Genomic DNA, 14,482 nt, shown 5'->3' with positions numbered 1-14,482 from the left:
GATTCATCTGTGAAGCGCACACCTCTCCAACGTGCCAGACGCCATCGAATGTGAGCATTTGCCCACACAAGTCTGTTACGGCGACGAGCTGGAGTCAGGTCAAGACCCCGATGAGGACGACGGGTATGCAGTTGAGCGTCCCTGAGACGGTTTCTGACAGTTTTTGCAGAAATTGTTTGGTTGTGCAAACCAATTGTTCCAGCAGCTGTCTGGGTGGCTGGTCTCAGACGATCTTGGAGGTGAACCTGCTGGATGTGGAGGTCCTGGGCTGGTGTGGTTACACGAGGTCTGCGGTTGTGAGGCCGGTTGGATGTGCTGTCATATTCTCTGAAATGCCTGTGGAGACGGCTTATGGTTGAGAAATCAACATTCAATGCACGGGCGACAGATCTGGTTGACATTCCTGCTGTCAGCATGCCAGTTGCACGCTCCCTCATTGCTTGTGGCATCTGTGGCATTTTGCTGTGAGACAAAACTGCACATTCCAGGGTGGCCTTTTGTTGTGGGCAGTCTGAGGTACACCTGTGCACTACTCATGATGTCAGATCAGCATCCTGATGTGGCACACCTGTGAGGTGGGATGGATTATCTCAATATGGCAGATGTGCCCACTACCACACATTTGGACTGATTTGTGACCACTGTTTGGGAGGGATGGTTATATTGTGTATCTGGAATGAATTTTAGGTCTCTACATCCATCCCATGGGGAATGGGAGCAGTAACAAAGGTGTTGCGTTTATATTTTTGTTGAGTGTAGAATATCACCATAATCCAGCACAGGCAAGAATGTTGCAGCAACAAGCCGCTTCTTTGTATTAAAAGAGAAACACAACTTATTTTGAAAATAAAATCTCAGTTTTAACTTCAGATTTTTTACAAGATTCTCTACATGTGGTTTGAAGGTGAGCGAGTCACCAATTAAGATTTCCAGATATTTATAGGTGTGAACCAACTGTATTTTATTACCTTCAAGAGTGGTTACTGATGGGATTGTTTGGGCTCGTCTCCTTGATTTAGAAAACAGCATGAGCTTTGTTTTGTCTGCGTTGAGAACAAGTTTAAGCTGAAGTAATGAGTGCTGGACAGCAGAAAAGGCTTTCTGCAAGGAGTCAATGGCTTGGACAAGAGTTGAACCACAGCTGTAAATAACTGCATCATCAGCATAGAAGTGCAAGTTTGCATCTGGCACATGTAGACTAAGATTGTTTATGTAAATGATAAATAGAAGGGGACCTAATACAGAACCCTGTGGCACACCATTGTGCACTGTAACAAAGTCAGAACATAGACCGTCAGATTTAATGCACTGAGTCCTGTTACTGAGGTAGTTTGAGAACCATGCCACTGCTCTCTCAGAGAGTCCTGACTGGAAGAGTCTAAGTTTTAAAATACAGTGATCAACAGTGTCAAATGCTTTTGACAAATCAATAAAAAGGGATGCACAGTGTTGTTTTTTATCAAGTGCAATAGTAATATCATTTACCACTCTAATTGCAGCTGTGATAGTACTGTGATTCTTCCTAAAGCCTGATTGATATTCAGATAAAATGGCATTGGTGTGTAAAAACTCCTTTAACTGCTCACACACAAGAGCTTCAAGAACTTTGGCCAGCACAGATAGATTAGATATTGTCCGACCTTTGGTGTAGTTTACATCATTCTGCACCAGTGGTATTGATAATATTTATATTTGGCCCTGAGTGTAGCTTAATAGTTACAGTCAGACCACATTTGGCCAATTGGAAGTATAAAAATTGGTAACATGAGGCAACAGCTATGCTGGGTGCTGTCCAAATGGCCACGAAAGTAAACAAATTTGAATGTGTCATATCAGTCCATGTTTTAAGAACAACCAAATTCATAGATGCCCTCAGACAAGCAACAATCTTGAGTGGATTTAAACTTGCAACGATGATCTTTCTTGGCTCACTCAAATGTGGCATTGCAAATTTAACTGGGAAATGTGGATTTTTAAGATGGAGCTTGGAAGAAACTTTCCTTTGTCAGTGCTTATTTGAAAAGTTGTAATTTGTGTGTCCATAGATAGATGCAGATGTAAGTCAGTCAGAATGAATATGAGAACCTATGAGAAGAACAACTACAACTATGGTGAGTCATCTGAAGTTTTTGTTTAAAGTATTATTTTTCTTTTCTTTTTTACACTTAATGTAAATGCATAATTTATTTGAGGTCACATTTTCATATATATGTGTGTATAATTTTACTGAGATACAAGTCAGATCGGATGCTCTGAAATGATTTTGGGATCTTGTTTTTCATGTTTAGTACCTGGAAAAGCCTATATTATGGAGAGAGAGTGTCATTTGTTGTTTAGCTTTCATCAGGTGGCTAATCTTGTATCATATTTGATGCTCAGATGCTATTGGTGACACTAATAATGAACCAGTGTCTTTAAAGTAATGTGATCTGAGTAATCCCATTGTTCCTTTTCACAAGTCTGTAAAATCAGTACTTGACTTGCTTTATACCTTAACCGCAAGAAGGTTTTTAACAACCTCGTACACAGATATTTTCTCCCTGAATATAAAAGTAAAACAATTCTGTGCTCCAACTAGAAATAAATTGGAGACAAAAATGCTTGAGGCCAGAAAGGCTTTTCCTGATGAATACAGCACGCAGGCTTGATTTGGCAAATCCAGCAGAGATTTCCATGTGGTCCTCACTAATGCTTTTGGCCACAAAATCCATTTGGGAAAGCTTTTAGATTTTTATTTTTTTCCAAGCAATCATTAAACAAGAGCCCACTTTCAAAACCGTCCGATATAATTGAAACAGAGAAGTTTAGTAAACCTGGTAGCATGCCAGAGTGCACAAGGTGGTCTTTATAAATCTTACTGCTTGCATTCTCCCTTTGCTAATTAACACTGATTCTGATATTACACTGGAATCCAACCTGCCGTGCTGGTTCTGCTTACTTCTCATCCATCTGTGTAGCTTCCATTTCCTCATTTAGTGGCCTTTTTCTTTTTCTTTTTCTTCTTCTTTTTTTTTTTTTTTTTTTTTTTTTGCTTTACAGTGATGTCTGTTTTTCTGCGTTAGTTGCATTCTTTGGTATGTTAACCCTGAGACTTCTGCATAGGTTTGTTTTTGTTAGGATGACAGTTTAGCAAATTCCGTGCTCTGGGCTGGTGCTGCTGGATGATTAATATATACATTTTTTATTTTACTTTTGAAGTGACGGGTTTGTAATCAGTAAGTCTAATAAACACGTTTTAATTGTGAAAAATAGGCCACAGGGCTTTTTGGAAGATCCGTTTCTTGACTGTCTCTCTATTAGCCTCATGTGTCAGCGCTTGAGATTTTCTAATGTGAGCATGTCAAGTCTTTTTTTTTTTTTAAATAAAATAAAATGCACAACAGAAAAGTTGGGAACTTGTATATCATCAACATGCAAACACCACATATGTTGCATACTACATGCCAGTTGGAGTCCTGGTCATGTTAGCCCCTGATATATAATATTAAATGTATCTTTAATAGTTTTGTAACATTTAGGTCAACTTACCCAAGTCATAGCTAGCTGTCTAACTGCCCTGAGCTGGTTATTTGTTTAGAAAGTGCAAATATCAGTTTTATATCTTTTGATTTGTACCATTATATGACTGTCTCCACTTGCATTTTGCTAGTGATAATGTTAGCAAAAATGATACAGTTAGCTAGCTAGCTATAACTTAGCCAGATTTGTACAGTGTAGCTATATTCCAATGTAAGATGGGTTGCAGTTGCTTTGATGCTAGTATTACAGTAGCTAACATTGGTAAAATGGCCTGTAAATGGCCTGTATTTATATAGAGCTTTACTAGTCCCGAAGTACCCCAAAGCGCTTTACATATCCAGTCATCCACCCATTCACACACACATTCACACACTGGTGATGGTACATTGTAGCCACAGCCACCCTGGGGCGCACTGACAGAGGCAAGGCTGCCGGACACTGGCGCCACATTAGCCAACATTAGGCAGAAAAACGATAGCTCAGCATTAGCATTGATATCCAAAGTCAAACTACCTTCCATAACTCAGGTTCCCCGGAGTTTAATTTTTTTTTTTTCAGGCAGACAGGCTTCATTAGTCAGTGTTTGAGTTTCTTGCTTGCTGACTTGGACAAATTGCTCAATGCCATTAGCTTCCTTACCCACGCTGTGCTGTCCAGTAAAGTTTTCACGAGTAAAATGTGGTATGCATGTGTTTAATAAGGTCTGGTACCAGGCCAAGAAAAATTAAATAATGATTCACACTTAAACCAGGAATTTAAAAAAACATAACAAAAGGGTGTGTTTTTATGGGTTGGTGCGCATTGGTAAGAGGAATTTCTGAATATCTCATATTCAGTTTCCATGCTGGTGCCTTTGTTCTGCAGTGATCAGAGCAAGGGTCAAGGACGTGAGGAATCGCGGTCTGGAGCCCACTGCTGTGGTGGACGTGAAGGAGGTGATCAAGTCTTCTCTGGTCAACATTCCCAAGATGACGCTGACACTCTACTACTCATCCTCCTGCCTGTGTCCTAAGCTGACTCCTGGAGAAGATTACATCATTATGGGCTACGAGGACGGTGAAACCTCAAAGTATGGGCAGTGGAAGATATAACTGATAATATAGTTATTGACAAGAAGAAGTTGGTAAGATAGAAGTCCAGAACTTGTTGAGACTGGGCCCGTGCTTTATCTAGAGAAAAATCTCACTCGTAGAACCAGTATGCTGTCAGACTTTCTGAGACAGCTTCCGATTGTCCCTTTGCTCTGCAGGGTGCTATTGTGATAAATTACTGATCACAGCCAAATGTTACTTTTTTCCTTTTTTTTCAAAAAAGTCATATTTTAGTTTCTTCTTTTGCTAGCTGTTAAACTATGCCAAACATTGTTAAAATTTTGTCTTTGCAGGTTGCTCCTGATTGACAGGTCCATTGCTCAGAAGTGGAAGGATAGAATTGGCAGGAAGGTCAAGGTGCGTAGTTAAATATACCTGATTTTGGTTTTGGGTTAAAATAGAAAGTCTCTAGTGCTGACTGGTTTCAGACCCTTTGCTCTCAACTCTTTTCTTTTTTTTCCCCCATCTTCTGCCAACTATGAGCAAATTACTACTCAGGCAAAACTGAGTCAGCAATTTAAAATAAATCATCAGTTTTCTTTGGAACAGGCTTGCAGCTCTTGTTTTCTCACACTCTGAAGATTTGGCATTGTGACTGTGGTGAAACACGCGCCCATCATTGTCATTGCACATGGCAGCATGCACCGAAACTGCTCAGCGCACTGTAGTGTTGTTAATGTTTGAAATGTACCAGAGCAGGAGCATCGGGATTCCCCAGAGACTTAGAGGGAGATTTCAACAGTTGGAAAAACTGAACAGCTCTGCTGAAACCTTTTAAAAGCAAAGATTCATGTTTTGCTTTGTTTTCTGTTTTTACTACCTTTTTTGTTTTCTTTGAACGTGTATCATTTAGGGGAAGATTGCAGCAAGTTAGTCGCCATAGGCTTGAGCATAAATGATTACAATGCTGTCACACTTTGCGATCAGTGACTAATACATTGATTGTAGTACCCTCTCTAGAAAAGTAACATTGACAGCGATAGTGATCAATCCAATGGTGAAGAGCAGCAACCAAGGATCTTTATTAGGGATTGTATTTTTAGTTGCTTATTGTCTCCAAAGATGGGGCTGATCATCTTTCACTTTTCTGTCTTTCCTTCTGTCCAGAGATGGAACCAGATGCTGCACAGGAGAATTCAGAGTCGCCACTGAGATCTTCCGACTTTGTGTGCGTGTGACCGTGTGTGTGTAGATATTGCACTATTACAGGCTGTTGTAGCTGAATGTAGTTCATCTCTTCATCTGCCACTGTTTGAAGTCAGTTTTGTCATTTACTTCCTTTGCACAAACATCAATTAGTGTGTGTGTGTGTGTGTGTGTGTGTGTGTGTGTGTGTGTGTGTGTGTGTGTGTGTGTGTGTGTGTGTGTGTTCGCCCCTGCGGTGGCTGTGTTGGCTACACAGCTCCTCTTCATGGTTACAGTTTTTATCAATCCTGGATGTTGGCCATGTTACCATGGTGATGGGATGGACAACATTTGAATGATACGAAAGCCATTTGGACTTGGACATTTTGAATACATCTGTAGCCATGACCTGCCTTCCACTGAGCTCCTAAGAAAATGAAACGTGGATATCTGTGCTTTGTTCAGACAGCAGTGTGAGTAGAAAGCAGCAGAAACTTGTTTTCCTGAATATCATTAGATCCAGTTATCAATGGATTACTGAATGGGCCTCATGAGCACAGGTCACAGCCTTCTGTTTTGGCAAATTCCAACTTTAAAATCTGCAAAGTGCTTCAAAACAGTCACATAGATGTGTAAAAAGACAGTAAATGACTGCAAAGATATGGATAACAAGTTGAAGACTAACAACCATATAAAGAGATACAAATTATCAAAACTCTGTGTGGCACTGTTTTAAATAAAAGAAAAGCCCTTTTTAAAATTGCCTGTAAAATTCACATTTTGCAAATTTGTTAGACATGAATAACACATTTTTAAACATTTTGTAAAGCTTTTTATAACAGTTTTTTTAAAGCAGTTGTACGTAAAGAATAAAACCAAAAATCTTACTGCTTTGATATGGCATTCAGTATTATGATTTCTTGTTGGCTGATGGTTTACGTGGGCATTATGGGGGTGGGGGGCAGATGTAGGACATCAGTTCCATTATGCTTTTGTTTAACAAATGTTTATTCTCCCCTCAAATCTGACCAGCAAACATATTCTAACATGAATTTACTGTTTTGGTACCTGTTAAAAATTAGTACTATATTTGTGCGACCCACACCGTGACCAATAAAGACTTTTTTTTTTTTCTAAGTAAAATTTTAAATAGAAGAGGAATGTGACCGTAACTTAAAGAGAGAGTTCACCCCAAAATAAAATGTAATCCACCATATCACCGTGCATAAGGATGCCTGCGTCTGCTCGTGACAGGATGTAAACGCTGATGGCGTCACCCTCGTCAGAACTGTAGTGTTGGTAGTGTCAATGTTTCTATGTCTGATATATCCAAAACTGGACGTTCTGCACCAAAAATATTCATACATTTACATACACATCTCAGTACATGTGAAAGCCAACTGTGGGCCATAAAACCTTTTTTATATTTGCAAGGGGTCTTTCATCATTTGACTAAAAAAAATTATGAATATGTGATAAATTCATAAAATGACAGTCGCGAGTCAGAAAACACACACGATGGCAGACAAAAAGTCCTTAAATGTGTGCTTGTTGCATTTCTCTTAAATTCGGTAATATTAATCTGTATTACATGGATCCTGTATTGGTACATATCTCTTGTGGAGCACAAAAGCTCCACCAACATTATGTCCAAACCTATTTATGAAGGGCAGCCAATCAGAAGAAGGTGATCTTGAATGGCATGCGAAGGGAGCTAAAATAGACTGCACCAAGGCCAAGAAAAATAAGGATTATCTTGAGCTGAGAATCATCCAAAGCTAACTGAGTAGAATCCAAAAATATAATAAAAAAAAAAAATCATGTTGGAAATGTTAGAAAACGGAATGGTTAACCAGTTTTAACATTTCTCGTTTAAAATTGTAGGTAGATATTAAAAAAGGGACTTTGTAACACGTTATTTTTGTTGCGACTAAACTCTAGGCTTTTATTGGAGTTCTCTGTGGACGCAGCCATTGACTTTGTGCAAGAGGCAAAGTAAAAACGTATTCCCATTATGATATTCACATACTATATACTGACATGTAGCACACATGAAGTGCATTACCTTGACATAATGTGCTGTTGGGTTGGCCACAAAATCTGGGGAATGGATATAATGATGATGAAGCATATAAAATAATGGCTTTTGCACAGATTGACAATAAAAATACTCTACTGTTGGTCGTGTGACCAAGGTAAGTTGGCGTCATTTGCCTTAAGCATTCCCTTTTGTGTGTGTGTTTTGTGGTTTTCTTCTCAGAGGAATGGCAGGCTTTGCAGACTTTTCCTTGGATGTTAATCTCTTACATCTGAAAAATGTATGAGCATCACCTCTACTTTTAAAGTCATTTGAAAAACTTTTTTTGTTGTTGTTGTCACAGCAGCCATCCAAACTGTTACCATTCCCACCTGTGCTGTCCCTACTCTGACAGATGTGATCAGTGAGCAAAGTCTTTTTCTTTTCTTTTTTTTTTTTTAAATTGAACTGCAATTTGCTGCTGCTGCTGTCTGAACACAGCCTCAAATAAACAGTATTCTCATTATCGCACAGTAACTCTGTTCATGTAAACACACTAACACTCAGTGCCACACTACTCTGTACTAACACCCTGATATGTTGAATTCTGGACTTCTCGTAGCAGTGTGAACCATTAAACATTTAGACAAGATAAGCTGGAGTGTGTCTGTTTTTGGGTGTTTTTTGTTTTGTTTTAAAAATCGGCCTTAAAATTGAGGCTGATTCATACCATAAAGGCTCATATAGGGCTTCACCACCTTGAACTACACCAGATTAAAAGCAATAAAGCTGAACTCTCAGAATTTCAGTGTTTCTTATTGATGGGAGTAAAGTTTAACAAAGCAGACCAGTAGCCGCATGAACTAGCCACTGTGCGTGCGTGTGCGTGTGTGTGTGTGTGTGTTTGTACTGCTTCCAGTAGTTCCTGAGTACTAATTTCCAGCAGTGTTTTCTCAGCTGCAGTTTCCATGAGAGGGAAGAGAAAATGTTTTCATGGATTTACTGCCATTACACCTCCTTATCCTCCTCCGCTTTAGTCCTCCACGCTCTTGTCCTCTCTGGTCTGTGCTCCGTGTTGACTTCAGCTGACTGCCTGACTGAAAACACACCTGGTGCTGGGATAAGGTGTAGTCTGTTTCTGGAGGCTGAGTGGTTCTATTCATGTTCCTGAGTGCTGACACAGCAGAGAGTTTGACACCGGCCGACCTTGTTGACAGAAGTTAAAGCTGCTTTAAATCCTTTTTTTTTTCCCCCCCCCCCAACATCTGTTCATCAAGTTCTTAAACACTCATTGAAATAAAACTAAAAAGCACAAGTAGAAATGTTTCTTTGGCTTTTCTCATGTGTCATCACATCTGGTGCTGTCAAATATTTGGTTGTATTTCAGCCCGTTTTGTAAGAGCACTTGACAACATTTCAGTGCTAGCTTGGTCAATTTTCTCGTCAATGTTTTAACCCTTTTTCATTTTTTTTCTATGCAACATGAATCTGATGTAGTCTGGTATATTGCCATATCCTAGGGTGTTTTTGCCCTAGCTTTTCCTATAGCTTCACTGATACTGATACAATATTATCAACATTCAATATAATATAGTATTTATAATATTTATATAGTGCCAAATCACAAAAGTGGTTGCCTCGAGGTGATTGGTATGGTAAGGTAAAGACTCTACAGTAATACAAAGAAAACCCCAATAATTATATTATGAGCAAGAATTTGGTGACAGTGGGAAGGAAAAACTACCCTCTAACAGGAAGAAACCTCCAGCAGAATCAAGCTCAGGGAGGGGTGGCCATCTACTGGGACCGTTTGGGGTCTGGTTGTAAGGTAAAGACCCAACAATAATGGGTTAGGGTTTTATCAGACTCTCTGATGCACGGTGTCAAATATGAGGCCCGGTGGCCCGAATCGACCCAGCAAAGACTCCAATCCAGCCCGCTAGACAGCTTTGGAAAATATGATGGAGGACATACATTTTTGGACTTTAAGTTATATTATCAGACATTTTACAGCTTTTTTCTGCTAATAAAGACCCCCCCCCACAGCCATTCATATTACACCGAAACTGTAATAGACAGAAAATAATAGACAAACAATTAAATGTCAGAAAATTTCCTGTGTTTTACTTTCTAATTTAGATATTTCAGTTCAATCAACAAAAATTTTGTTTTGAAACTACAGGACAGTCTGGACAGTGAGCAACCAGAACTTTGTAATTTTACAAATTATCATGTAAAAAGACTGAGACGTGCTGTAGAAATTGCTTTTCTCTGTTTTATATTAGGATATCTCAGGGATTCAATATGTTAATTAAAGATTTTTATGATGACAGAAAGAACAGTTTCACTCGCCCGCATTAAGATCAAAGTGGGCTGAATGTGGCCCACATACAGTTTGACATCCCTGCTTAATGAGTCTCTGTAGCAGGTGTAATCCAATATTTTGGTTATGTTGTTTCACATGTTGGTCAGAATTACTCTGATGTCTTAGCCAGGGTTTAATCTATATATCTCTATCTATAAATCAATTTAATAATTTTGTAATGTGTTAGGAGTTTTATATGTTATCACCTTACATTTTAGCTCTAGTTTTTGGACTCGTGGTTTGAAACCATAGTCACCTAGCAGGGATTGATATCCCATTGATATCCTGACCTAGGTTTCTAGGCCAGGGCTTGGTATTAGTGTTTTGGGGGGTTTAAGCCCTAGTTTGGTCAGTTATGACATAATGTTTAGTCCTTTTTTCTGTTTTGCTGCCTTTATTAATTTTTCTTTCAATATTTTCCAATCTAATGTTTTTCCTAGTATAATTCAAACCCTGATTTGAGCCAGTATCCACTGATGCTTTGTCGCCAGTTCAGTCTGGTATTTGCCATATTTTGGTCTTCTAACCTTTTGATGTTGCAGTCCTGATTCAGATTAGTTATTATTTTTAGCCCTAGTGTGTTTCCATCTTGTGATGTTTTGGCATAGTTGGCTAAATATCTGTTTGTTAGCCACCTTCTCTGAAATTTTTTTGGCCACTATTTCTTGTTGGTGTTGGGGCACTAGTTTTAACAGGGTTTCATCCAGTACCAGTGCTTCAGTTATAGTTCATTCCAGTATTATACATATCCCTCATTTGGTCTGATATATGCCCTGTTTTTTCTGTCCAATCCTTTTTTCCTGTGTTTCAGATCATGATGTTGTCTTAAATTTAGTGGTCTTGGAGTTGTGCTAATAGGGGTTTCAGGGTCTTGTTTAACACTTGGTGGTGTTAAAGGTTAAATGAAATTTCTCCAGTGTTAACAACATCAACAAATGATTATGGAAATGTGGAATCTTTTTTCTCTTAATGATGTTATTTAATGCTAAAATTAAACAGCTTAAACGTACACAGAGCTACTCTGGCAGGATTTTCTCTTGTGTGTTAATCATTGTGATAAGGCATGTAAAAGTTTGTTCTATGCAGCACACAGCGTCACAGGAAGCGGTGCTCTCCAACTCAAATATGGCCAGCCAAATCTCCAAGCGTCCAACACGGAAAGTAATCTGACATCATCATCAAAACACACACGCACAGGACTACCAGGTCGGTTCCCACAATAACTCAGCGAGTGTTTGTCCAACTTGTTGCTCCATTTCACATAATGAAACAATAGAATGCACACGCAGTAAGTGATTCCAGTGGTTTATGGAGCAGTGCTGCGTCAATGCTGACCTCCAACTGCCCACAAAACGGAGAGAGAGAAAGAGGTAAAGGGGGGGACTACATAGAAATGTCCTCCTCTAATAATGTTCAAGTGGAAAGTATCTAAGGTCATTTAGGTAATTACAGTAATAGAGAACATTTTAACTATTGGTCTTTTCCAGACTGTGAGAATTTCTATGTCTGATGGTTACACTTGTATGTAATTATATACAGATTTATATAGAGAGGGACGTGATGCTGTCCAACAGTATAATGTGTAAGGTTTGTGTAACAGGTGAATTACTAAAGGTAGACCTGAAACACAAATGCCTAGCATTATATTTTTTATAGGTGTCACTGATCACATGGACACATAAAGTAATTTAATTTTCATGTCCCCCATAAAATGAACCACGCTAACCTCAGTGATCCTCTCACGTTTCATCTACCGCATAGGGTAAGTAGCAACCAGGTCCTGCTAATCAAAACAACTCTATAAAATCAGAAGTTTTGGCAGTTTGTAGGTGTGCAGCATTCTCAGGTGTCTTAACACATTTTCAGCATTCAGCGAAAACAAACACCTCATAGGAGCTGTCAGTGGCGATGGTGAAGGGGTGATGATTTGGGCTTGTTTTGCAGCTGCAGGGCTTGGGCACCATGCAGTCACTGAGTTGACCATGAACCAAACCAAAACCAAAGTGTTCTAGAGTCAAATGTGAGGCCATCTGTCTGACAGCTAAACTTGGCCCATATGAGGTAATGCAACAGGTCAGTTATCCCAAGCACATCTCAAATCTACAACACAATTGCTGAAAAATCAATGAATCGAGGTGTTGCAGTGGCCCAGTCAAAGTCCAGAGCTCAAATACTGTAGTGGGACCTTGTAAAGAAGAGCGGGCCAAAATTCCTCCTCAACAATGAGAGACTGATAAAGTCCTACAGAAGCAATTACTTCAACTTACTTATAATTACTGCTAAAGGTGGTTCTACAAACAATTGAATCATGGCATGCACTTTCACAGGGCCGCACAGAGCCCTGGGAAAATATTTTTTTCACAGGACTATGTTTGACCTTTTTTCTGTTTTCAACACCAACTGGATGGATTACTGCGAAATTCGCATTCCCACTGGGATGAGATTAATTGTTGGTTATGCCCAAGATGTGATTTGTTGCCAAACAAATAGGTTATCAGCAAAATCAAGAATAATCTTCACGAATCACATGGATTTAGATGGGTGTAGCTACTGTGACGTCACTGGTTTGTGAACTCCTTGAGAAGAAAGTTTTCACTGTCATCACATCACAGTGTTGGCGTTTTCAAACTGGAACCAGCAAGCACGTTTGTTAGCTAACAACTTAAAAATCATGAGTCATTAGCCAAGACGTATATCCAGTTAATCCTGCTTTCTGACTCTTAGAATGACCAAAATGTATAAAATGGAAATAATGTTATATTAGGTATGAACCAAAATGAGTGAGCCCATCAGGAAAGTGCTTACTGCAGTCAGAGCTGAGAGCCCTTTCCCCAAAGACTTCTACAGGGTTTTTCATGCAACAGGTATCCCCCCCCTGGTGGCCATTAAAAGGCATTACCTGAATTGGCTTTGCTTCTCAGAGCCAGAGGCTACATTCATCTTTTACACTATGGTGCAAATTAGCCAGATATAAGCATCACTGCTGCTTAGTAGATTTTTACTTTTGAGGTAGACTCTCACCTACTGCTACAGAAGACAAAGAAGAGTTTCTCATTATCATCAAGAAATCTTTAATGTGAACCTGGCCAGTTTCCCAGTGTGATCATCAGAGACAGATTCGATGAAAATTATATGCACAGAAACATTAATATCACCACCTTTTTCTGTCTTACCGAAGGCATGGATGAACTTTAGGCTTCAGTTCACAAGGTTAGCAGACCAGCTGCTATCTACAGCTTAATTTATTGAGTATAGTATAGTCAGTGTCGGGAAGGTTACTTTTAAAATGTATTCCATTACAGATTACAGAATACATGCCCCAAAATGTATTCTGTAACGTATTCTGAATACTTTGGATTACTTAATATATTATCATGCTGTTTACAACTATGTGAATGTACTATTGCTGTGATTTATTATTGTTACTGAAGGTCCGCGGCTCCGAAGCGTAGTAAAGGGACCTCTGACTAATACGGCGGGTTCCGAGTTGGGCTCATAGCCGAAAAATAGCTTTACTTTGTTGTGTGGGTCAACTTTGCTTGCGAGAGACAGAGAGAGGCGTTGAAAGACTGCTCCAACGGAACTTATTGTTTCAGAGGAAAACACGAACACGGTGTACAGTCGAGTCTTAATAGCTTACTTACAACTGGGCTCGTCAGGCACTCTTCTTGGCTGCAGTGGTTATTATTATATTTACATGCTTCCAGCTCCCGTTTCTGCTCGATGACAACTCGTACTTTTCTACTCGCCTTTTTCTCCCTCCTCGAGTTCACGGACACATAACGTGTATGGCAGTCCATTCTCCCTGCAGCACGGACTACACTGCCCATGATGCTACATTCTTTAGAGCTATACCTGTAGCATTCTGCCTGTTAGCTTAGCACAACAACAACAACAAAAAGGCGCTCTCTCACCCAGCCTGTAACCATGGCAACTGTAACGCTGCCACCTGGAACAACAGAACGTAGCTGTCAAACAAAACCCAAACAGTCCTGACCCGCGACAATATGAAACAGGAAAGTACTGCCGTGTAATCCATTTAATTCAACAAAGTAACTGTATTCCAAATACCACCTTTTTAAACGGTAACTGTAACGGAATACAGTTACTCATATTTTGTATTTTAAATACGTAACGGCGGTACATGTATTCCGTTACTCCCCAACACTGAGTATAGTAGATTAGTTTTCTTCAGACCACATAATACAGAACCGTGACACAATGTAATGTTCTCATGGTAATGTAATGTGACTCAGGTCGGTTGTGGATAAGCCCGTGTTCCAAAAGTTGAATCAGTGCACAGGTTCTGTTTCCTGATCAACTCTTTTCTGGGGAAGTCACTGCACAGAGAAGCAACAGTGACAC

At 39.5% G+C, this 14,482-nt stretch overlaps 1 protein-coding gene across 2 annotated transcripts in view; it reads left to right on the top strand.

Moving 5' to 3' along the window:
- frzb (frizzled related protein) overlaps nt 1-8,404 on the top strand; it is a 28,789-nt gene extending 20,385 nt beyond the window's left edge. The window contains exons 5-9 of one of the 2 annotated variants that reach the window (XM_026145188.1): nt 2,046-2,111; nt 4,384-4,588; nt 4,904-4,967; nt 5,718-5,778; nt 6,013-8,404. In XM_026145188.1, coding sequence (XP_026000973.1) covers nt 2,046-2,111; nt 4,384-4,588; nt 4,904-4,967; nt 5,718-5,762 — 380 coding nt within the window. In that variant the 3' untranslated portion in view covers nt 5,763-5,778; nt 6,013-8,404. Of the gene's footprint in view, nt 1-2,045; nt 2,112-4,383; nt 4,589-4,903; nt 4,968-5,717 lie in introns of both variants that reach the window. The other variant, XM_026145187.1, reaches the window with a different exon arrangement.
- The last annotated feature ends 6,078 nt before the right edge of the window (nt 8,405-14,482 follow it).

Source organism: Astatotilapia calliptera, chromosome 16 (assembly GCF_900246225.1).
Source record: "Astatotilapia calliptera chromosome 16, fAstCal1.2, whole genome shotgun sequence".
Taxonomy (NCBI): domain Eukaryota; kingdom Metazoa; phylum Chordata; class Actinopteri; order Cichliformes; family Cichlidae; genus Astatotilapia; species Astatotilapia calliptera.
This window is presented reverse-complemented; position numbering and strand designations above follow the sequence as displayed.